The 23,516-nt window shown below is 43.0% G+C and overlaps 3 protein-coding genes across 40 annotated transcripts in view; 1 reads left to right on the top strand and 2 right to left on the bottom strand.

Annotated features, from left to right (window-relative positions):
• HP1BP3 (heterochromatin protein 1 binding protein 3) overlaps positions 1 to 5,813 on the bottom strand; it is a 34,911-nt gene extending 29,098 nt beyond the window's left edge. The window contains exon 1 of one of the 7 annotated variants that reach the window (XM_043990703.1): positions 5,694 to 5,813. Coding sequence is in view for 2 of the 7 variants with exons in the window: in XM_043990706.1 (XP_043846641.1) it covers positions 4,440 to 4,514 (75 nt within the window). In the remaining 5 variants the exon portion in view is untranslated. Of the gene's footprint in view, positions 1 to 4,439; positions 4,975 to 5,693 lie in introns of those variants that run through there. The other 6 variants (XM_043990707.1, XM_043990708.1, XM_043990704.1 and 3 more) reach the window with 6 other exon arrangements.
• Positions 4,549 to 6,206, top strand: LOC122748149 (basic proline-rich protein-like). Its single transcript, XM_043993843.1, has 2 exons — positions 4,549 to 4,584; positions 4,674 to 6,206. The coding sequence occupies exons 1-2, from the start codon at positions 4,549 to 4,551 to the stop codon at positions 6,204 to 6,206; spliced, it is 1,569 nt and encodes a 522-aa protein (XP_043849778.1).
• A 9,687-nt stretch (positions 6,207 to 15,893) lies between these two features.
• EIF4G3 (eukaryotic translation initiation factor 4 gamma 3) overlaps positions 15,894 to 23,516 on the bottom strand; it is a 378,410-nt gene continuing 370,787 nt past the window's right edge. For 14 of the 32 annotated variants that reach the window (XM_043990697.1, XM_043990692.1, XM_043990693.1 and 11 more), the window contains 2 exons: positions 22,183 to 22,329; positions 15,894 to 20,349 (listed from right to left, as the gene is read on the bottom strand). In XM_043990697.1, the coding sequence (XP_043846632.1) occupies positions 20,168 to 20,349; positions 22,183 to 22,329 (329 nt within the window). In that variant the 3' untranslated portion in view covers positions 15,894 to 20,167. The remainder of the gene's footprint in view (positions 20,350 to 22,182; positions 22,330 to 23,516) is intronic. The other 18 variants (XM_043990670.1, XM_043990675.1, XM_043990680.1 and 15 more) reach the window with 3 other exon arrangements.

Here is a 23,516-nt window from a genome sequence, read left to right as displayed (position 1 = left end):
TAAAACACTTACTTCTGATAAAAAATACTAATAGCTAGCATTTACATAAGCACTTTAAAAATTTGCAAAGTGCTTTGCAAATATTATTTTATCTTTATTTACAAATATAATTTCATTTTATACCCTTATAGGTAGATGCTATTATTATTTCTATTTTGCAGATGAGGAAACTGAGGCACTGAGGGGGTGAAGTGACTTGTCCAGGGTCACACAGCTACTAGGAGACTGAAGCTGGATTTGAACTCAGGTGTTCCTGACTTCAGGCCCAGGGTTCTATCTATCTTCTCTCCTGACTACTATACCACCCAATAGCCTGGTCAATAAATATGTTATATCAGACACTATGTATTTGAAGATGACAATGTAGAGATGATGTATTGTCAAGATATGGTCCCATATTTTTAATGTAAACTGCCTCAAAAAGTTATTTTCAGATGAGCTCTTGGTGACATGACCCTAGCACACACCAAGGGGTGTCTTACTTCCTTTCTAAAAATATTAAAGAAGAAACACGTGTGGCATTCAAGAGAAGAAGTGTTGAGGGAACACAAAAATCTTGCAACTGAAAATGTAACAGCAGGTACATCCTCAGCATGATTGTCTGTATGCTGCTTCATGAATGAGTCTTCTCCCCTTTCCCTGTTTCTGTCCAATCAAGAAATCTAATGCTAGACCTTTGAAATCGTGAAAATCTAGCCAATAAGAAAAGTTACAAATCAATACAAACTAAGTATTGACAAGCGTATCCCATTTGCGAACAACATTAATATTTATTTCAGTTGTGTGTGGGGGGAGGGAGAGGAAGGTCAAAAGGTCTAAATCCTACATTTAAGGAATGTTTACTATTTTTTAACTGAATGCCACGGAATTCTTGAAACTGTTTATCTTACTTGTTAGTGATTAAGCAAGTCTGGGAGTGATTACTCATTTTTAAACTCAATGGATTTAAAAAGTAATGAGGGTTAAGTGACTTGCTCAGGGTTACACCACTAATTAGTGTCAAGTGTCTGAGGCCAGATCTTAACTCAGGTCCTCCTGAATCCAGGGTCGTGCCCTATCCACTGCACTACCTAGCTGCCCCCTTTGCACTATAGCTAAAAGAACCTCCCATCCCCCACAAAATTCCAGTGGCTTGCTGTTAACTCTAGGATAAAAGACTGTCTTATGTTTGGCACTGAAGGGGGTAGAGAGAGTGCAAGCATTTATTAAGTGCCTACTATGACCCCAGCATTGTGCTAAGCACTTTACAATATTATTTCATTTGATCTCACAATTTTGTAAGGTAGGTGCCATTATCCTCATTTTACAGTGGGGCAGCTAGGGGGCACAGTGGATAGAGCACTGGCCCCAAAGTTGGGAGCCACTGGGTTCAAATCTCACCTCAGACACTTGCTAGTTGTGTGATCCTGAACAAGTCACTTAACCCCAATTGCCTCAGATATCTCCAGTGGTCCTGATATATATCTGGCCACTGGACCCAGATGGCTCTGGAGGAGAGAGTAAAGTTGGTGACCTTGCACAACTCTGCCTCACTTAAATCTAGTTCACTGCAAGTCATGACATCACCCCTATGTCATGGCCCTCTTTGAGAATGAAGGACAAACAACATTACAATTCAGGAAACTGAGGCAAATAGAAGTTGACTGACTTATCTGGGGTCAAATAGCTTATTAAGTGTTTGGGATGGAATCTGAACTCAGTCCTTCCTCATTCCAGTCCCTGTGCTCTATTCACTGCCCAACTGAAGTGCAACGCAAACCCTTCCTACTTACCTTTTTGGTCTTTTAATTTTGCTTCCCTTTCATGTATACAACCCAGTTACTCTAACCTAATAGTAGTTTGGGTTTTGTTTGGTTTTTGCATGTAGTCATTCTTGGTGCCTGGGATGCTTTCCTTACCCATTTACACGTGTTATCTCCTTCATTAAAATATAAGCTCTTTGAGGCCAAAGATTGTTTTTGCTTCCTTCCACTTCCTTAATTGTATCCCCAGGGCTTCTCGAGTGCCAGACACATAGTAAGCACTTAATAAATGCTTGTTAATTGACTGGCCCCTTGTGAGGGACTCGTTCTACTATAAACATTAGGTTCCAGACAAAGAAGAATGTAAGAACTTCACTTTAGATGTGTGACATGGGATACTTTAGAGCAGTGGTATCAAACTCAAATAGAAATAGATCCCTTAAGACTACGTATAGATGTAGGAAACCACAAATTAACATTATTCATGTTGTATTGTATTTTTATTAGTTAAGCATTTTCCAATTACATTTTAATCTGATTCTGGCCTCACTGGGGAATTTGGGGCAGTTTATATTAGACTGCAGTGAGTTTGACACCTCTGCTCTAATGCAAAGCTTCTTAAACTGTGGCTCGAGAAAAATGTGGCAACAGTAAAAAGGTTTATCTTTTACTGGTTTATATAACTATATACCTGGGGTCATGTAAATATTTCTCCTTGGAAAAGTTGTCATGAATAGAAAAGTTTAAGAAGCCCTGCTCTAGAGTGTTTCTGGAAAGACACCCCCACACTCCCTATGAAAGAAAACGTATTTATAGAATATGTTAAGTTTGTATCACAGAACTCTAAATATTCATACTAAATGGGGGTCGATATTGCAACAAACTTGTTTTGCTTCTAAGGAGTCATACAACTCAAAAGAAATATTTTGTACTCTATGCAAAATAAGTAACTGCAGAATTGTGAGAATTATAATACAATAAAATACCCCCTTTTTTCTTCCCACCTACTAAATTTCTCAGAAAAAAAAATCACAAGGAAATCTGAAATTGTCTAATATTGTATTCTGTATGCTCAAAAAGAACCTAAAAAATAAACAAAATAAAGCTTTTGGGGATACATCCTTAAAAAGCTTTCTATGTGAAAGTAAAGGTGGTTAAAACTGCAGTTTAAGAGTCCATTCCGTGGTTGGGGGAGGGAGGAGTTTTACAATGCAAACTAATCACTGAAAAGTTTTAACACTACAGTAGTAAACATTAGCAAACTAAAAGATTGAATACACATTGGTCACTGAATGCCAGACTAATACAAGCTTCACTTCAGGTTAGTTAGTGCACCAAGGGGTTGAGGGTTAGAAGAATGGAATCTTTAACCTATTTGTTAATTCTCCAATTGACAAAGCTAACAAAACCCGTTCAAAATACAATTTAGCTTTTTAGCCTCTCAGAAAACGTTAGTCCATTTAAAGTTTGAAGAAAATCAGAACTACTGAAAAAGGACTTCATTTGCCTCAGAGATCTTAGGTTATTTTACTATGGTCAGTATAAAAGATATTACAGAAACAAAATACTGATATGTAATATATTCAGTGCAGTTCCTTTCAGCTGAAAAGAAGTAATAAAAGCGTAAGTAGGAATCTAGCAATTACTGCGTCAGTGTATTTCCATTATTATTATTATAATACATAATTTATATGAAGCACTGATACTCTAATTCAGCACAAAAGGTATGCAATATTTGGCAATGTATATACGTTGCAATGAGTAGAAAATGCCAAAGGATGTGCATCATCACTGCTCAAAACTTTAGGGAGCATACCCAGAAACCTTCTCAACCTTAAATCCTTTAAAAGGTCCTTGGAAAGAATCGACCCATACTCAAACTCAAAGGGTGACTGACTTGTAACATAAACCATTTAATTAATGGATTGCAAGGAGCACGTGGGATTACCAGCCCCCACCCCCAACCCCACTTTCATATTTTGGGACAAGTATTCACTAAATGTCTACTTAAGCGTCTTGTTTCACGGAGGGCAGCAGAGTTCATGGAGATACAAATTATTAGTATGACATGCCACTAGTAAGTCTGTCACAAGAATATGAGATTTTTCCAATTAGCTTAGTAATTAAAAAACAAACCCAACTTTATGTGCTTTAAAACAGTGTCGTGTGTGTGTTTTTTTTAAAGATAGTAGCTGGTTAAAGAGCCACATAGGCATAAAAAATTAAATCACAATAACCGTAAAATATAAGTGAATGGAAACAATTTATATTTAGTTTCAAAAGTGCCTCTGAATTCTGGGGTCCCATAAAACTTAGTTACCTTCATGCGTGTGTGTGTGTGTGTGTGTGTGTGTGTGTGTAAATGACATTTTTACTGAAATACTTCAGTCCATATGGTTATAACAGACCCAGATAAATGCCAAGACTTGTTTCTAAAAGAAGTCTCAGATATTTTTGAAGTAAATAAAATAAAATTCTAGAGCTAGAGAATTCTTAAGAGGCCATATTGTTCAACACTACTTCACAGAAGGGAAAACTGAGGCCCAGGGGAAGTTGACCGAGCCGAGCCTCTCCAGACAGACTCCCAGCCCCCGCCTTTGTCAGGTCCAATTCTTTACTCTCGAATCCGTACAACCCAGTCCTGTCACCTGCCTAACCAGGACCAGACTCCCTAAATCACCTCCACGACACTCTTACCAAATCAGAGCAGCAGGTGATTCGGCAAGCCTGGCGGGCCACAGGGAAAAACACCCTAGGAGTTAGACTGAGCATCGTTGCACCCCTTCTTTATCTGGGGTGAATGAGGATGGGGGAAGGGTTCGGATCGGGGGCTTCAGAAGCGGTGAGAACTTCCCGGTGTACAAAGTCCCTCTAGGAATGCCCCTCGGATTCAGCACGGAGTCTGGGAACCCGCCCCTCCCGCCTTGCTAGAGCGAGCCCCAAACTTCCCCCGGCCCCGGGGTGGGGGGCGTGACCAGAGGACTGCTGGAGAAGGCGGATGGGGGAGCAGTGGACAACACGAGTCTCAGGGCCCCGCGGCCTCAGGCCCAGGCAGTGCACCCTGGGGCGGCGGGTCGCGAAGGCCTAGGAAGAGTGCCGAGGCCGGAGGAAGCGCCGGCTTTGGGGAGGCCATCCAAGGGCCCGAGAGACCCTTCGCCCCGCTCGCAGCTGACAGCAGAGGCGAACGAGCGGGCCGCCCGCACACCGAGCCGAGCTAGCCCCGGGCCTCGGCCTCGCCCCCCGCGCCGCCGGCTCCGTAATGGCGGCGGCGACAGGGGGCGGAGCCCCAGGGGAGGGCCGGGCCCATCGCGCGAGCCGCAGCCAATGACCGCCTCCCGAACCTTTTTGAGTTCAAAAGATGGGGTTCTAACTACGCAGGTGGGGAGGGTGGCCAGGAGTAAGCATGAAAAAGGGAAGGTGGGGAGGGGGTCCGGAGTGCTCCAGGTGAAAGGCAAGCCCCAAATCTCGGCATTCGGAGAATGCGCAGCTCCAGACAGGCCAACGGGGACTGAGTCGGCCAATCAACGCCGGGCAGGAAGAGGCTGCGCAGGCGCAGAATGGCCTCAGAGGGACCGGTCCGGGGAGGACCATTCCTCTCCCCACCCCCCACCATTTCACCCCCTCCCCCGCGACTGCAAACAAAACAGTAGCGGGAACGCGCGCGCGCTAGCGGGCCCAGGAGGATGCGCCGGCGCGAGGGGCTGGTGGGAAAAAAAAGGGGGGGGGCGGTTTGGGGGACGGCAAACAAAAGGCGCCTGGCGGCCCCCCCTCCCCCTCCCGAGGGTGGCCCCCTCGGCCCCCTCGCGTCGGCCCAGCCCCGCCCCCCTCGCCTTGCCTCGCTTCGCCTCAGGGAGGGGCGGCGGCTGCGGCCTCGGCCCCGGGCGCTCTGGGGCCCGCGGCATCCCACCGCGGCCTCCCCTTCCGTCCCATCAAGGCTGCGGCCTGCGTTACCTCTGCGCTCTCCCCCCTTCCAGGCGCCCACGTCCCCCCGCGGCCTGTCGCCTCCGCTCCCCGCCCGCTGCTCGCCGCCGCTGGCTGCCTTCCGCGGGTCCGTCCGTCCGCCTGGCCCCGCCGCTGCGTTCTGCGGCCCCGCCCCCCTGCCCGCGGCCCCGCGGCCCCCGCGCGCGCGCCCGCTCGCCCGTCCCCCCCCCCCTCGCGCCCGCCAACGGCCGCGCGCCGCCGCCGCCCCCGCCGCGCACTCCCCGATGCCCGAAGGGGCCGCCCGCCCCCTGCCGGCTCGGCCGCGGGGGTGCGGGGATGTCGACCCGAGGGAGCGCGCGCCCTCCCCTGCGGCGGAGCGGACGAGCCCGCAGGCTTCTTCTCGGCGTCGCCTTCCCTCGGGAGATCGTGCGGCGGGGGCCGGCCCCTGGTGCCCCGGGGCGGGGGCCTGGGCACGGCGAGGTGGCTGGATCGGGCGCTGAGCGGGGCCGGGCCCCGGGAGCCGAGGGACTTAGGGCTCCCTAGCGCGGCGCTGCCCCGGCCCCGGGCGGCCCGAGGCCTCGGGTCTGGCTCTACCTCCAGCCGCTCTTGGCTCCTCTGCCCGGGCCCTCACGCCCAATGGGGGCACCGGAGCTCCCCTTTCCCAGTCCCGCCTTTCCTCGTTCACCCCCGAGCTTCACAGGTTCCGACTTCCCGTGGCAGCCTCTGGGCCAAGGACCTCGAGACAATAAAACGTGCCCCGGCCGGTGTGGCATCGACCCCCCCCCCCCCCCGCCCTGGACAAAGCGCCCGCGGGCCTTCGGGGACACGCGCTCTGCGCTCATCGCAAGAGGCACGGGCGTGGGCCACGGAAGATTGTGCTGAAATTAGAGCGGTGTATTAAATAGGGCCCTCTCCGGGCCCTCAGCCACCTCCTTGGCCACTAACCCTACTCCATGAACACCCTAAGCTTTTACCACCGACGTCATCCCAAAGCACCCCAAAAGATTTCATGTTAACTGCAAAAAGCTAAATAGGATTCCAGTCTTTTAAGAACTAGATCTGCACACCTGAGAAATCAATCTCCTCAATGATATTTACAGGGATGCAACAAGTTTGCTTAGTGGAAGAACCTCCCCCCAGTGAACGCCCCTTCCAACCACAAATCTCAACTTGAGCCCTAACATCTGCCTACGCGAGGAGGAATTGCAATCCGATCCTGATTAGACAAAGAGCAACTCTACTTTTAATTCCACAGTAGTTGAGAATACAGTAAAAACAAATTATCTTTGCTATTATAGCAGCGCATTTTCCAAGTGTCTACGTAAGTCACGCCCAGGGCTATACAGTGAGTATACACAGGTAGTCTTGGTACACGGATGCAAAAATGTAGCTCAGTTAACTCCCCTTTGGCCAGTCTCCATGTATTATGTGCATCAGTCGTTTAGTTCCTTTGTCCTTTCTTTTTGGGGTAGAGGGAGAGGAAGAAATATGGGGAGTAAAAGGGTGAGTGGGAAGCTGGGAGGAAACACTAGAGAGATACCCTCCAAAATGAGACACAAATATATTGAATGTGATAGATGTAAAGGAGCTCAAGAGAAAATGTACCCTAACTCTCTCATTGTACAGGTGGACAAATTAAGGCCCAGAGAGGTAATAGGAGCTTCTCCAAGGTCAAACAGGTCATAGCCCAGCCTATAACAGAATGCAGGTTTCATGATTCAGGGTTTCAGCTGCATTAAATGCATAAGCAGCCTCCTCATGGCATAGGTGGACCTTCCTTTTCGTGCCCTTTAAGCAATTATTAGCCATGTTTCAAAACAGCTTAAGTGACCTTAGAGGTACTTTTATTTTACAAATGAGGACACGAGCCCAAAGAAGGTAATTGGCATCCTGACTAGGATCCTTTAGTATAATTTTGTGATGTGCAAGTCATATGTGGTCTACAGAAGACAGACTGCCTTATAAAACTTGGACAAGGCAGGGTCATCTGTATTTCATTCTCTGCATAGTCCCTTGGACTCTCCCTCTGTTAAGTAGTAAACTAAATGGGAGATGACATGCTATGTTCATCTTGTAATAATCATGTTTATCTAGTGTTGATCTTGCTAAAAGCCCTTAATGTCCTAATTCATCTTTGGAATTTTTCTTGCAAGTTAGGGAGACTTAATTTTGCTATTTCTGAAGCATGCCAAACCTTTAATTCATCTGAACGTTTATGAAGCATAAGAATCCATTTCTTAAGCTACTTTGGGAGGAAAGACATTAACGTAAAAAACTATGCAACCAGAGCTGGGATGAGCACAAAAGGGAAGGAGTACACTCACTACTGTGGAAAGATGAGAGTAAGTCTTTCTTACAGATAAGGATTCAAAAAGTACTAAGTTGATATTTATTACCTGTGTATTTTGGGGAAAATCACAACTCCCCTGGACTTGTTTCCTGCCTTGTGAAATGGGGTGGGAGTCCTTGATTACATTATTTCTAGAATCCCTTTTAGCTTTAAAACAAAGCAAAATTTTAAAGACAAACAGTGTTATTGTTAATAGGGACAAATTAAAGGACTAAGGAGAAGGCCCTTCTCCCAGCAGCTGCCAAGTGGTGCTGTCATCTCCCTCCTGGTGAGCTGTTCTTCAGTAGTAGTAGTAGCAGCCAGAAGAACATCACAACAAATCCTAGAATTTGCTTGTTCTTTCTCCTCTGGAATTCAATAAGGGGACATTTGTTGTTCAGTTGTGTCTGACTCTTTGTGACACTATGGACAGGAGGTTTTCTTGGCAGATACTGGTTTGCAGTTTCCTTCTCCAATGTGTCCCCATTTTACAGATGACTAACTAAGGCAAATGGGGTTGTGACTTGCCCAGGGTCATACAACTAGCAAAGTGTCTGAGGCCAAATTTGAACTTGGGTTTTCCTGATTCTAAGCCCAGTGCTCTGTCCACTGAGCCAACCAGCTGCTCCTTATCTCAAGTGATATTCTAACACAAGGAAAAGTGGCTGAGAAATGCAACCCTATGGAGACAACCCCTTTGCCTCACCACTGAAGTCCTGCCCTTATCCTAAAGTATTTTTCTGTGACAAGTACCTTAAGGTGCTGATGACAAGCTCCTGGCAACACTGGGCTTTCCTTTCATACTTTGTGACTGCTAGCTTCCATTCTGCAGAACTGGGGTGGTGAGGGCTCCCATATGTGAAACTTGCTAAGGCCATATTGACTCAGTGACTTGCAAGACTGTGTTCTTGGTGTGCTTTCATGGAAGCAAAATAGCTGGAGATGTACTTGAAAAGCCTTTTTTCCCCTCTTGGAGCTAACAATCTCATTTGTATTCTTTTACTCAGCTTCCCTTTGTGTTCCACACCAGTCACCTTGCTATTTGTTATGAGTAAGAAACAAAGGGGCAGCTAGGTGTCGCAGTGGATAAAGCACTGGCCCTGGAGTCAGGAGGACCTGAGTTCAAATCCAGCCTCAGATACTTGACACTAGCTGTGTGACCCTGGGTAAATCACTTAATCCCAATTGCCTCACAAAAAAACAAACAAACAAAAAAACCCAAACAAACAAACCCCCCCCCCCAAACCAGAGAGTCATGATGTAAGTTCCCACTTACAGAAGAGGGGAACCTTGACGTACACCTGACAAGATCCCCTCCCTTAGCGGGAGTCCTGGAGCTAGGAGGCACACTCATCTGATTGAAGTACTCTCCCGTGGTGCCAGATTTCCATAAACTTTTTTAACAGTGTCCTCAATTTCCCCTCAACATCAAAACCACATATTGAGGCTACCACTTGCTGTGACTAGGATAGAAGTTAAACTTTCTGAAGGTTGGTGAAATTTTCTACCTCGAGGGATTCAATTTTTTAAAAAATCTCTCTATATAAACACATATCTATCTATCTATCTATCTATCTATCTATCTATCTATCTATCTATCTATCTATCTATCTATCTATCTATCTATCTATCTATCTATCTATCTATCTATCTATCTATCTATCTAGGCTTATGCATTTTACCTTTGCCAGACATAACATCTGACCAGTTTTAATTTTTATACTTAGCTGCTCTCAGCTGAAAGTGTCTCAGGGTAAGGTTTCTGCAATCTTCTCATTGGCTTCCTTGGAGAGGTGTGGCAGAAGTCTCCATCCATCTATCCATCTTAAGAGGTTCCTGGCTCCTTGTCCCGGAACTTAGATACTCCCCCAAGTAAACATAAAGACTAGGACACACCTTACACTTGGAATGTGATAGTGGCATAAGAACTGCTGGTAGAGACCCTTCGCCAAGTGTCAAGAACCCCAAATGGCACCCTTTGGGAGGCTCCCTACTCCACACTAAGCAATGTTATACATAGTGTCATTAACTGAACTCAAGCAAGACTCAAGAAGACTCGAGTTTGAATCCAGCCTCAGACAATGAGGAGTATTATGACAAGTCACTTCACTTCTCTGGACCTTGGTTTCTTCATCTATAAAATGAAGAGGTTAGACTTCAATTTAAGATCCCATGATTCTTAAAATGCAAATTCTCCTGAGCCAGATAACCCCATTAATCCTGGGCAACAGATCAGTATGAATTAGTTTACTCGTACAAAGAAAGTAAGTGTATGTATGTATATGTGTGTATATATGTATATATGGGTGAAATTTCTGAGTCACACTTTACTTGCTGAAGAATATTCTTGGTATAACAAGAGACATTAGGCAGGTTAGTGGTTTGCAAATTATGAACACAATGGTTAAGAATGCTACTTATGTTGACAAATTCCTCTCCAATTTTTAACAATTAGGATACTTACCATCAGATTGCCAAGTGCCTGGTCATAACTTACTGTCTCTTCAGACTCTGCCATAGTATGGGCTCTGCCTATTTCAGTCTGAGGTTAAAGAGCCAGATTGACTAAAACTAGTCAGCCCACCTATTTGGTTTTGGTGGGGTTTTTCTGGTTAGTTTTTGCTAAAGCTAAATGGTAGTTGTGACAGGTAAGACCAAAATGAAGCTTTTTTTTTCCCCCTGACAAAGGAAAGAAAAAAGTTCAAGACTGGGAGACTCTAGATGAGGAATGAGACTCAAGAGGCTGGAGAGCTGGAGCTTCCAGAGTCCAAGAGGGAATGAGACTAGAACTCAAATATGTTGCATTTCCTGGATTGAAGTAAATTATCTTAAATGATCAAGCACAGTTGTCTCGACTGCTCTTCTACTGCAAATGGTATAGTTATGGTGGGGTTTTAAAGAAAACATTTGTGTTGTTGTTATAGAGAACAGTTACTGATGGATTTGCTGTATTTTTCCTTCCCATTTACAGAACAAGGGAATTATAATTATTTTTTTTAGAATAATATGTCTAGAATTAGGATTTCATAGTAAAACATTAAGGGGCTTAATTGGGTCAGGAGCTTTTATCCCTCTACTAATATCCATGATTGGCTAGCTTCCACACTTGCCTGCCTAGACTGGTTTGTAGCCATTATTAAATTTTTATGTAGCATTGACTTAGGATGGCAAGAAATAAATAGCTTATTACCAAGAGTACAACAGACTCTGGATAGGATTTAATAATGCACATAAATTGATGCAGTTTACAGTTATGTGCGCATCAATTAAGCTCTCAGCTAGCCTCTAAGCAACAAGTTTGAAGTTTTCCTGGTAAATACTGCATTTTTCTCATTGATTCATGAGTAGGGATGGTTCTAATAGTATTGGTTTATTCCATTCTGCCTGGGTATCATCCTAAAAGACAAACAGCTCAAAGTTTAGTAGAGAGAAGAAACTTTCTAGTCCAATCCAAAAAAATTTGGTGCCAAAAGCCTGGTCCATTCATAGAAAAAAATAAACATTTTAAACATGTTTTTTTTTTTTTTCCAGTCTTTTAGCACAAGACTTCCATTGGGTCAGTATGGGCAATTGATCCATAGTTTGACCTAATGGAAGTCTAATACTTATGAGCTGCCTAAAGGAAGAGCAACACTCAGGGAATCTAAGTAGGGATCTATTCCCTACTTAGAAAGAGAGGCTACTTCCTTATAGAAGGCCTGAGTCAAATTCTGAGGGAACAGAGGGACGTGATTTTCATTCAAAATAGGTCAGCTATCCCATCATACTTTGTGGATTTTGTAGGGTTGGGCTCCCCCCCCCCTTCATGTTTAAACATGAGACATAAATACCACATCCTTAGGTTTCAAATTACATTTTCACCATTTGCCAGATCTACAAAGCCTTTAAACCTGCTTTTTGAGTTTTAAATAAGCAATTTCAATTTTACTTTATGTTTCTTTTCCTCTCCCCACGCCTACTCCCAATCTTTATATCCTTACTTTCTGGCGGAGCAGGGGACTTTTCCCTGTTGGTGGAAGCCAGAAAAAGGTGAGAAAACAAAGACACAAGGAGAGGTTCAGGGTCAGATAGTTGGCGGGAAGCTTTCTCTCTCTAGCTATGGGGAAGGCCCTTTTCCCTTCACTGTTCAGATGTCACTAATGTTGACCAAAAAAAATTTTTTTTAGATTCTTAAGAAAGCTTTATTTGTAAAAGGGGAAGGGCTTTTTTTTAATTCTTTTTTTTTTTTTTAAGTGAGGCAATTGGGGTTAAGTGACTTGCCCAGGGTCACACAGCTAGTAACTGTTAAGTGTCTAAGGCCGGATTTGAACTCAGGTACTCCTGACTCCAGGGCCGGTGCTCTATCCACTGTGCCATCTAGCTGCCCCTGGAAAGGGCTTTTTTAAAAAAGGAAAATATTATTCCAACACTACTACTGGAAGAAAAAATAAAATAAAAATTCACTTGTGCTATTTTTTTTGTTAATAAGTGCTACAAACTAGGATTTAGTTTAAAAAGAAAAATGTTTATAAAAAAGTTGGGCCTAGTGAATACAGGCAAGGAAGTCAGTGTTCAATAAGGCAGAGAAGGAAGTTTTTTTAAAAAAAGATTAGAAAATACTTAGCCAGTTTGGAGAGAGAGTAACACTTTTGAAATAACCATCTATTTGGAGCCATTGAAACTGTTTCACAAGAGGCATTGTCCAAGTAGTGGGTAGAAACCTGGTCAGGTTAAGGCTATTGGGATTCAAATCCACTCTGTAACAGGCTGTGTGTTCCTGGGCAAGTCTCTATCACAGTTGTGGAGGTGGTGTCCTACTGCATTGGTAAAAGGAGTTTTCTATACCAGTGAAACCATAGGTGTGGTCCCCACACATAGTTTCATCATACTGACATAACTGGCTTCTTCTGCTAGGAAGCTTTTAATTCAACTCATTGTGCTGTGATGGAAAGAGCATTGGACTTCCAGCAGAAAACCTGTGCTCTTCCAAGCTGTTCAAACTAGCTGTTTTGACTTTCTCAAGGTCATCCCTTGCCTCTCTGAGCCTGTTTCCTCAATCCTAAAATGGAAATAACATTATTGCTTTCCCCAACTCAAGTTGTTGTTGCCTTCCAAACTGTAAAGTGCTACAGAAAGGTGAACTAATCTTTGAGTCAACATTACCTCTGCTAGCACCAGACATAGAAAAATGAAATGAGAAGGTCCCTGCCCTTGAGAAGCCTGCAGTGAGTGAATGTCCACACAGTGTAATGGCACAGCATGGTATAGAAGTTGTTTCTCCACTTTCTCTTCTGTGGGGCTAAATCCAATTTACTGAGCAAGGTAAACCTAGAAGGGAGTCTAATTGGCGACCTGTCCAGTACAACGGGACTGAAATTAGCTATGGATGGATTATGCCTGCTTAATTAAAAGGATCCAAGTTAGCTAATGATGGCAGAAAGTGCATATCAGATTTTCTGTGGTTTATACTGTTTCAAAGGGGCACAATGCTTACCTCTTTCTTGTTAAACTATGGGAGAGTGTTGCTTTCCAATGACACTGAACAATCGCCTATGGGGAGAAATGAATTTAGCAACATCACAGTTTTGTTGGAGTCATCCCCCAGATTCAAAGCTGAAATCTTTCACTCTCTAAATGTCAGTAGCAGTCCAATACAGGCCTCTGACTTCTTAGAACATCCTGCTTCTCTACAAAAACTGAGTCAGAAGGGGACGATCCCAAAGAAGCATGGACATTGAATCGATGATCTCTTTATAGTTATGGAGATTTTTCAAGAGAAATAAAATGGGTTGAGATTCAGGTTCAAATAAAATTGGCTGACAATAATTGGCATACAATTTTCAATGACAAAAAAGAAAATCTTATAAGTAAAAGTGGTTCTTTAAGAGTTGTTTTTTTCCCAAATGGGGTCTGTGAGGCTTGGGAAAGGGAGAAAAGTCAGGTTTAAAAAACTGTGTGAAGTATTTCTCTGTTTTTACTTTGGCACCATTCTTCAATGCAGACTGTATTTGAGAATGTCTTTATTGTAAACTCAGATTTCAGAAAACTGATAACATAGCTGAAGTGAAGGAAGAGGTCACTGGCTTGAGTCTATGATTGCCAACTGTCTCTGTAATAAATAACACTGGCAACTCAATTTATATTCCAAAATTAAATTTCACCCTCTGACCCATCACCATTTTTAGATGGTGGTAGCTGGCCACTTCCTTCAGAAGAGCAGTGTCTTGGGGGCAGCTAGGTGGCACGGTGGATAAAGCACCAGCCCTGGATTCAGGAGGACTTGAGTTCAAATCCGGCCTCAGACACTTGACACTTACTAGTTGTGTGACCCTGGGGAAGTCATTTAACCCTCATTACCCTGCAAAAAAAAAAAAAAAAAGAAAGAAAAAGAGCAGTGTCTTAAACAGCATCCCAAGACATAGTGCTGGACAAAATACAGAGGTATTTGAGTGTTCTCTGCCCTGCCACATGCATTCAGGCTGGAGGCAACCCCAAGTCCAAATGCTAAAATAATTTCACCTGACCAATTAAAAGTATATGAAATTTATAGCTGAATCATCTCGGCTTTGGTTGGCCTGACTATAGTTCCAAAGTGTTTACTGAAGGAAGTTCTGACAGGAAAAAAGGAGGCCAGATAGATTGGTAGTAGATTGGAAGTAGATACTGGAACTCAGTGAGGGGATGGTTTTAAAATATTCATTCACTCTAGCATCTTTCTTGTCAAGCTTGACAGGCAGTGTGGGTTAATACATCAATACCTGTCCTCACGAGTCTTGGCAAGTTATCTCATCAATCATCATCAATTAGACCTGGTTACCAACAGACTGGGCAAAACAAAGAAGTCAGTTTTAAGGAAGCCCCCTTTGATCATCATAGGCTTACAGAATTTTAGGGCAGGAAGGCCCTTGGAAAGCACTTACTTCAACTCCTTCACTTTACTGATGAAGAAACAAAAGTCCAGACTTTACTATCACCATGTAATTAGCTAGTGATAGCACTGGAGCTAGAACCAATTTTCTTGACTGCTAATCAACTGCTCTTTCCACTAACCTACACTGCTTCCTACTGTATTTACCTAGGCAGCTGGGTAACATTTGGTAAGCAGAATAGTATTTTGAAGAATTTTGCATTGTACCCTAGTACAGGAATTATAATGGGGGGAAAGGAGGGGTTTTATGCTACCTTTCTATGTCTTATAACATGAGAAAGTGAATAAAGGAGAAATGTGTGGCCCTTAAACCCAAGAACCTAAAAAAGGTTATGTTAGGACTCTTTGGAGTTACTTAAACTATTTTATGTGACCAGGGACTGAAGTCATAGAAGCTTAAAGAGTTGGACTGGACATTGGAGGCGATCTACTGTATGGTCTATGTGATGTATGAATTCCCTCTTTATTGCATCACCTTGTCTATGTTTGAAGACCTCTAGTGATAAGGAAAACACTACTCCAGAAAGTAGCCCATTTCTTTTTTTGTATAGCTCTATTTTCTCCTTTAAGCTGAGTCAAAATGCTGGTCTCAGTGCTACCTTTTTGGGCTATGCAGAATAAGTACTATGAAATGGTCTGAACATTCAGACAGCTCAGAATGGATAGCTTTCATCCTGAGTAGCCAAGTGCATTCCTTCCTCATCTGGAAAGATCTTGCCTCCTCTTAAAAAGCCTGTGGTTTGAAATTCTGGCTCACAATTCCCTTTACACATTCCATGACTGGGGTGTCTTTACTAGCAAGGCAGTATCAAGCTAGAAGTCATTTCCCCCTTTGTGGTATACATGTAGTATTTGTGGCTATTGGGTATGTAATCTCTTTAAGTCAGGGCATCCGAAAACCTGTGCTCTCTAAGCTTATTGAGAAGAAAGGAGGCCATCTGTGAAGCTAATGAACTAGGACTGACCAGTATGGGAGGTTCTGTCTCAAGTCATTTTTTATTCTTCAGTGAGATGTTTTAACCTCATAACAATCCATTGAACAGCCTCAGGGTTTCTCCCAGCTGCTGTATAAAATCCACTCATCCATTCAAAACAACGTATGGAAAATAATCCACCCAACGTGGTGGTTTTCTGAAGTCACTATAGCCAAAGTGCTTAAAACAATGTAAAGAAAAACAGTGGAATCCATGTATCTGTTTGCATAAAAGCTAAAGAACGAATATTGACAATCCTAAACTTATAACCAATTTCTGAAGTTCAAGGCATCTTTCTTGTTCTCTGGTTCAAGTCACTTCACCTTTTGAGAATAATTGGAATTTCATTTTTATCTTGTTAACCATGCTAGTTGGTCATTTATAGAAAATGGTCTTCTCCCCCCACCCCCTTACTGTACTGTTAGGCCTGGCCATTAAATCCACATTTGGTCAAGAACCACCCTCAGGTGTTAGTCCTCCACACCATGGAACTAGACAGAGTCAACTGCCTTTAATCTTCAAATATTCCTTGTATCATATTTTTACAGATTTTGGCAGTACTATATTTGAAAACTGTCCACGGTACATCATCTCACTTTAGAGGACTCTAAAATATGTGGGATTTCTAAATCTGAGAACTATGAGGGTAGCAATGGAGCAGGGTGATATGGTTACTGGGTGTCTATTCTATTCTATTGGCAGCCATTCATTTCCGGCCTGCCTCAGTCATATCCGAGGTTACAGCAGAACACCATAGTGTGATAGGAAAACTCCAATAACTGATGGCTAGCAAATGTGATGCCAAAATCTGTACAAAGAAGATACATAGTCTATTTGAAGATCAAAGGTAAATAACCTCTATCTTTAGTTCCATGGTGTTGAGGGCTAACATGCAAAGAGGGTTGTTCTTGATCAAATGAGGGTTTAATGGCCAGGTCCAACAATACAGTAAAGATAATTTTCTACAAATGACCAATTAACATGGTTAACAATATAAAAACGAAATTCCAATTATTCTCAAAAGGTATTTTCTAAAAATAAAAAACCAGAAAATGTATAAAAATACAGAATCAGGGCCAAAAGAACAGGGTTATTTTCAGTTTTTCTCAATCTGGTTTGTACCGAACTTACAGAAAAAGATGAATATGAACAAATTTTCAGTACCTTTCCAAACAGTCTGCTTGTTCTGATAGGCAGGGCTGTCAGAGATTTGCTTTTTGCAACTGATTTTTAAGCTGCATTTAGGAATACAAATTTAAAGAAGGCAACAACACAAAGATCTGTTGGACAACAAAAGGCAGGTTGCACTTTGTAGTCAGATAGGTGAGAAGATACTAATGGAGTCACTACAAGTTACTGGTTTTCTTAAAAAACCAAACATGCTGTGAAAATGGCTTTTGGATCTCTGAGAGATGAGAACTATCTGATGAAAACATTTAAGTTTGGCCATAGAAAGTGACATAATATATCTTGTTGCTTCAAAGAACTTACTGAACTTACCCAACAGCAATAGGTTTAATTGACTTAAATACAAGTAGGAAATATCTTTAACTGAAATAAGTATTATGTCAACTCCCGAAGTCTGCCTATTGGTAGAAATGACCTTCCCAATTAGCTGCTGGGGGAATGTAATGGCTGTTCACTTCTGGGTTGGTTAAGGCCATTCTCAACTGGGAAGACCATCCTCCAGTTCAGGGCAAGATGAGGGCTATCCTGGGCACCTGCACTGAATCTCTAAAGTAAGATCCAAACAAACTACTACTTTGTGTGTGATTCTCTTGTATTCTCTCTCTCATGTAATCAATCATGAATCCAACAGGAAAATTGAAATCTGTATCCCTGCTTCTAAGAATGCTTTTAAGTTTCATTATTCTACCTTACATAACTGATGAGAGGTTTTGTTACTGACATCGTACAATAAACATATTTATATTTGAAGCTTTTTCAATGGAGTTTTATTTTTTTAAAACATTTTTTCCCTCCCTCTTCTACTCTCCTCACATTTGCATCTATCTATTTCTGGTGTGAGTGAACATAACCAACAGCTCGAATTGCAACTTCTTCATGACCTGCCAACAACAGCCAATGATGTGACTGTGACACCCAACTATGATTCCCAAGGAGCAACTTTACCCCTTGTTTTCCCCCAAATCCCACCTGCCACCATCAAAATCCACATCACTCAAAGGAACCTCTTGGTTCAGGTTACTCTGCCCCTTGGTTTTGGACACTTTGAATATTTCCTCTATTCTAACACCTGGGTGTTCTGCTGTTTCTCCTTCTAGAGGAAGGTCTGCAGGCCAAGGCTGCAGCCAGGCCCAAGAGCAGCGAGTCAGGTTCCAGCTGGTGTTGTAGGTGTTAGGTGGCACATTTTCGGCCAAGGTCACTCACTGGTATCTGTGGGCACAGCTCTTCATGAATCCCTTTCTTTTGCTCAGGACCATGCCCTTGTTAGCTCAGGGGGAAGCATTCCGAGCACAGGAGAAAAACCTTTTATTGCTACTGAAAAAACATGTATTCTAGGCCCTCCCCAGTTTTGCCAGGTCTCTTATTGTGGAATTTTCTTCAGAGGTGGGAGCTGAAGATCATCTCTGCTTGGCATCCAGCTGAGAGACACAAAGACTGTTTACTTGGGAAAGAGTTTGGCTTTATGAACAAACACATTTTTGCACGGTGCTAGCCCTCGGACAACAGAGGTGGAAAACCACCTTTCAAGCCTGTGCTGCAACTTTCCTTCAAAACAAGCACCCGATCTTTGTGGGAAAACCCCGAGGCCCAAAGCACACTGACTTCACACACACCAGAATGGACCAGGTCAAGTGGGGGGCAATGTGATTGTCACATAGTACTTAGTTCATCTTAAAAAACCAAAAACATATTGAGGTGGCTTTCTTTACTCTCTTACAGATTGTCTTTGGGTTCCTTAAACATGAAGGCAGTTGTTGGAAGCAAACTTTTAAAAGCTGTGGTGGTGGCTGCCTGGTAAGAGGTAAACCAGTCAGAAAGGCGGCCATGGAGAGGGGGAGGTTGGTCGTTTGGTTCAAAGGCTGCATGCATTCGACCTGCTGCAAGGGCTATCAGAGCTAATGCCTGTGGGGTTCCTGAGTCCTGATACTTAAGGTGGGCAAAGAGTAAGAAACTGGACGCAGCTGCTTCATCTCCCATCCTAGCAGTGACATGCTATTTATTGGATGTCTTCAACATGCTCGGCCCTGGGCCTCCTGCCCAAGCCCAGATTTCCTCCCCAACCCAAAGAGGCTCACCTTTCCTGGTTGGGGACACACAGACACACACACACTCTATGTACACAGATTGGAGATGCCTGGGTCTGGCCCCTAAAGGAACCAAGATGGCACCTGTTCGAGATGGTGCCCACATCCAGCAGCTGCCAAAAGGAGAAATCGCTTTACTTTTCTTTAAACTTGCAATGCTTGTCTTTATTTTGTTCTTTATATTTTGAAAGTGAGAAGAAATAGTATTGAGTCAATTTCTTTTTTTTTTTAAATATTTGTTCTATGTATTTACAAGCCTTAAAGTTGCTCTAAAGGTTTCAAAAGTATTATGAGTACTTTTCCCAGGGTAGCACTTTTTTTTTTTTTCTGAACAAGTTAATTCTTGGAGCTGTCTGGTCCACAGCATTTTCTCAAATGCATTTCCTTCTGTTCCAAGCTTATGTATGTTTTGATTACTATTTTGATTTTTAATTTCTGAAGCAAGCTGAGAGGCAGGCAGAAAGATTTGATGCCAAAAAACAACAACAAAAAATGATCTCTCTTACCTAGCTCACCCCAAAACTCCCTTAAGGCTGGACTACCTACTATGCTTTGAAACAAAAGTGAGGTGCATCTGAAGGGGAGGGAAATTTATTTCTCTGCTTTTCTATTATACAATTTGTTTACAGAAACTGCAAATTAAAAAATTACACTGGCATTTGCAGTCCTTAAAATAAATTAAAGTTCTCAACTTTTTTTTTTTGCTAAACAGATCTGTGTTTCTTTTAAAGTATGAGTCCTTGTTTAAAAAGAAAAGAAAAGATTAAAACAGAAAATATTTTCTATAAATAATACATGTATTTTGGTTTAGTGCTCCCGCCCTCAGGTTTGACGTTTACTTTTTCCAGTACCTTTTTCCTCCATGATCACCTTTTTGTTTCTCTCTCCCCTCTCCCACTCGTGCACACGTGGGGGTTTCTGCTCGAGAATTGGCCTTGCTGCACTGTGATTGGCGAAGACGTGAAACTTTTTAAAAAAATACTTAAATTGTTTCTTTTGTTTCGTTTTGTATATTTGAAGTTTTAGTTATCCTCTGACTCCTCTTCAGCTTCCCGCAGCCACGTGAAGAAGGCCGTGACCGATTTCAGCGCCACGCCTTTCCCTCTCTGCTCGGCAGGGTCCTTGCTGCTTTCCCACTTGTAGAAGGCGTCCTCCGAGATCACCTCCTCATCATAGAGACAATCAAAAAACATCCGCAACAGATCTGCAAGAGGGGCAAGAAGGGCAAGAGGGGCTTGTGGGTCCTGCAGCGAACAGCATTGAAGTGCTGCAGCAGCAGGACAGAGAGGCCCTTAAAGGGCAAACAAGGAATGGGATTTTTTTCCCCCAAGCAGTGACTTTGTACAGATTCTCAAAGAGGACATCAGTGTTACACCACCCCTTCCCCTTCCCCGAAACAGTTCTCAATGTTACACTAGCACAAAGACTTGGGAACATGAAGAAAGGAGAAGGAACTAATCTATATGGTGTCAAAAATAATTTTTCTGTGGCTATTATTTAACTCAGTTCTAATTTTTCTATAGTTCTAGGTACATATCATTTTATATTACATTCTAATAATTTTTAAAAAATAAAAGTCTGAGTTGCTTCTACCCCTTGATAGGTACAGTTTTGTGGCGGGTTTCTGATATGAGAAGATTAAGTCAATCACTGGCTAAACTGGACAAAACCTCTCCTAGATGGGAACTGTGGGAATTCACAGACATTCTCATCCTCATTCTCTGTCTGTCTCTGTCTGTCTCTGTGTCTCTCTTTCATATCATACCTCACTTACCTATAACTTTACCTAACCCAAATTTTCTAGTTAATGACCTCAATTATCTGTTTTTCTTTAGTCAAGGAAACTTGGGTTTTTATACAGAGGGGGTAAATTGATGGGAATATTAAGCCTCATGAGATTTTCCATTTTCCATTCTCATTCCCCCAATCCATCTTGGTGATTTGGAATATGACTTTCTATGAAGGTTTATATTTCTAATTATATTATTATTTCAATAACTTTTCATTCTTTAAACATACTACTAGGAAAGTCAGGGGAAAGAGTGGTCAGGAATGTATTAGGTGGTGCTGATGAACTTGGCCTGGGATGAAAGATTCAATGGGGGTCATTATATTGCACAATCAAGAGGGGATCCGTAAAAACTGTATTTTTATTCAACTGGTTGAAAACAGAATTTCCAACTGTATCTAATGACATAAGGATTTTATGTATTGCCAAGTAGTAATTTCCTCATTTTATAGAGAGGAAAACTAAGGAAGGAAAAGTTAAATGATGAGGAAGAGGTCACAGGTGGTGGCAGGGATGCAGCAAGACTAAGTTCAGTGGCTTGTTGCTGATGGCATCACAGCTCTAGATGTGGGAAGATCTGAGAGAACAGCTGGCCTTTTGGATACATGCTTAAGTAAGTCCCTAATCATACTCCTATGGCCCGTACCACTAACCAGTAAAACTTCTTGTTATTTGTAGACAGAATGAAAAGCATTTGTCCAAAAGCCACAATCTTCACAAATCACATAGAGCCACTTTCTCTTTGAGACCCCATTGCTTCATCATAAACTCAGTTTTTACAAAAGGGCAATGATGAAATTTCAATGAACCAGAATAAGGTATTATGGTTAAATGAATTTCAAGATGGGTTAAATGTTGACTAGGGACCCCTTTTTATTTCGACTCTTATGGCTGTAAAACATTCTAAAAACGAATGCTTGAGTCATAACTAAAGGCTCTGATGACCTCTCAAGAGGACCCTGCAGACTGTATTGTATACCCCTAGAATATTCACCCTGGAAGCCATTTGGAGACAAAGTCCCTGGCATGGTCTTCTCTTCTTGTTGTCTCCCCCCCCCCCCCATCCACATCAAAGTCAGGTCTGTAGGACTGCAGACATAGGTCAGGAGAGGCTGCTCACTCACATTCGGGCTCAGCTAAGGCAGGCTTCACCGCCCTCAGGAGCTACAGTTCTAGGCTGGGGCCCATGAAGCCAGAGCTATTGGCTCTGATTGTTCTAACCCCACGTAATGCCACATGTGAACTCACTGGCAGGTTGATCAAGCTTGACGATGGATGCTTGTAGTGCATAAAGTGCTTGTAGTTCCTTCTCGGTATCTGAGTCTAGGTACTTGAGTAAGATCGGCACTCTCTGCTTGATGACAGCAGTGTCCACTCGGAAAGTAGAACAGTCGGCTATCGAGGGAGAACAGAAGAACCAGGTTATCCATGAGCAGCTGCCAACTGTTACTGTACACGGAGAGAGGGCAGGGCAGGAGGGAGGAGTAGCGAGGGGGAAGTCAGGACGTTGATTTTTAACTGGGAACTGTCTTGATGCCACCATTCTCTCCTCTCCCCAAGCCTCCTGGAAGGGGCACCCTGAAGGTCCAAAGCTCTGCAGGTAAGAGATATCAGCACTAGAGGCCCTCACGGGCAGAGCACCCAACTGGTGACTCCATTCCAGTGAAGCAGTGACTAAAAGGAGAATACTGGGGGAAAGGAGCAATCAGAACCAACTGATTAATGCCATTAGGGTAAACACTTGTCATTTTCAGCCCTCCCAAGAGCTCAGACCCATTGCTCTTGGAGGAGGGTGGGTTAAAAGAGGATAGGAGAAGAGTCTCTCAGATGGCAAAAGGCCATCTGAGAAATTGTCTCAATGGTAGCCCCCCTCCTCGGGAAAAAACTTATCAGGGGCCAGGATTAAATTAGAAAGTCCCACACATGTAAAACTGAAATATACAAAAAGCCCCATATCTCAGATAGGATTTTTTTTTTACAAGAACTTCTGACTCTCCTAGTTAGCTTTTAGGGAAAACCTATTTTGAAATGGAATGATTTCTCTCAAAGACATTAGGTAACTTTCTGCCAGAGGCCTTTCCTGGCTTCTCCAGCTACCAGCTCCTGCCCACCCCATCCCAATGGGGTGTGGTAGCAGTTTTGGCATATCACCCACTGATGTGCTGTGCACGCTGTCTCTCCCATTAGAATGGGAGTTCTTGGGGGTAGGGAATGTTTTATTTTTGCCTTTGTATTTCCAGGACCAACATAGCACAGGGTCTGGCATAATGTCAGGGTTTAATAAACACTCAATTGTTTAGGCATAAAGAGTATGGCCAAGGGCCAACTCGTTGCCTTCCTTTGCCTGGGTAGAAAATAGATGCATTCGCCAACAGTATATTACACTCAAGAATATCTTTCGGAAGTTTTTATAGTAAATGCAGAGAGACTACAGATTAAGCAGATATCTTCATGAAGAAATATTACAAGTGAAGTTTCTAATTACTAATTACAATTTTACCTATCATTGTGACTAATAATGGGGAAGTCAGCATATTTAAAAAGGAAATAAGGGGGCAGCTAGGTGGCGCAGTGGATAAGGC

Source organism: Dromiciops gliroides, chromosome 3, assembly GCF_019393635.1.
Source record: "Dromiciops gliroides isolate mDroGli1 chromosome 3, mDroGli1.pri, whole genome shotgun sequence".
In the NCBI taxonomy this organism is placed as follows: Eukaryota; Metazoa; Chordata; class Mammalia; order Microbiotheria; family Microbiotheriidae; genus Dromiciops; species Dromiciops gliroides.
This window is presented reverse-complemented; position numbering and strand designations above follow the sequence as displayed.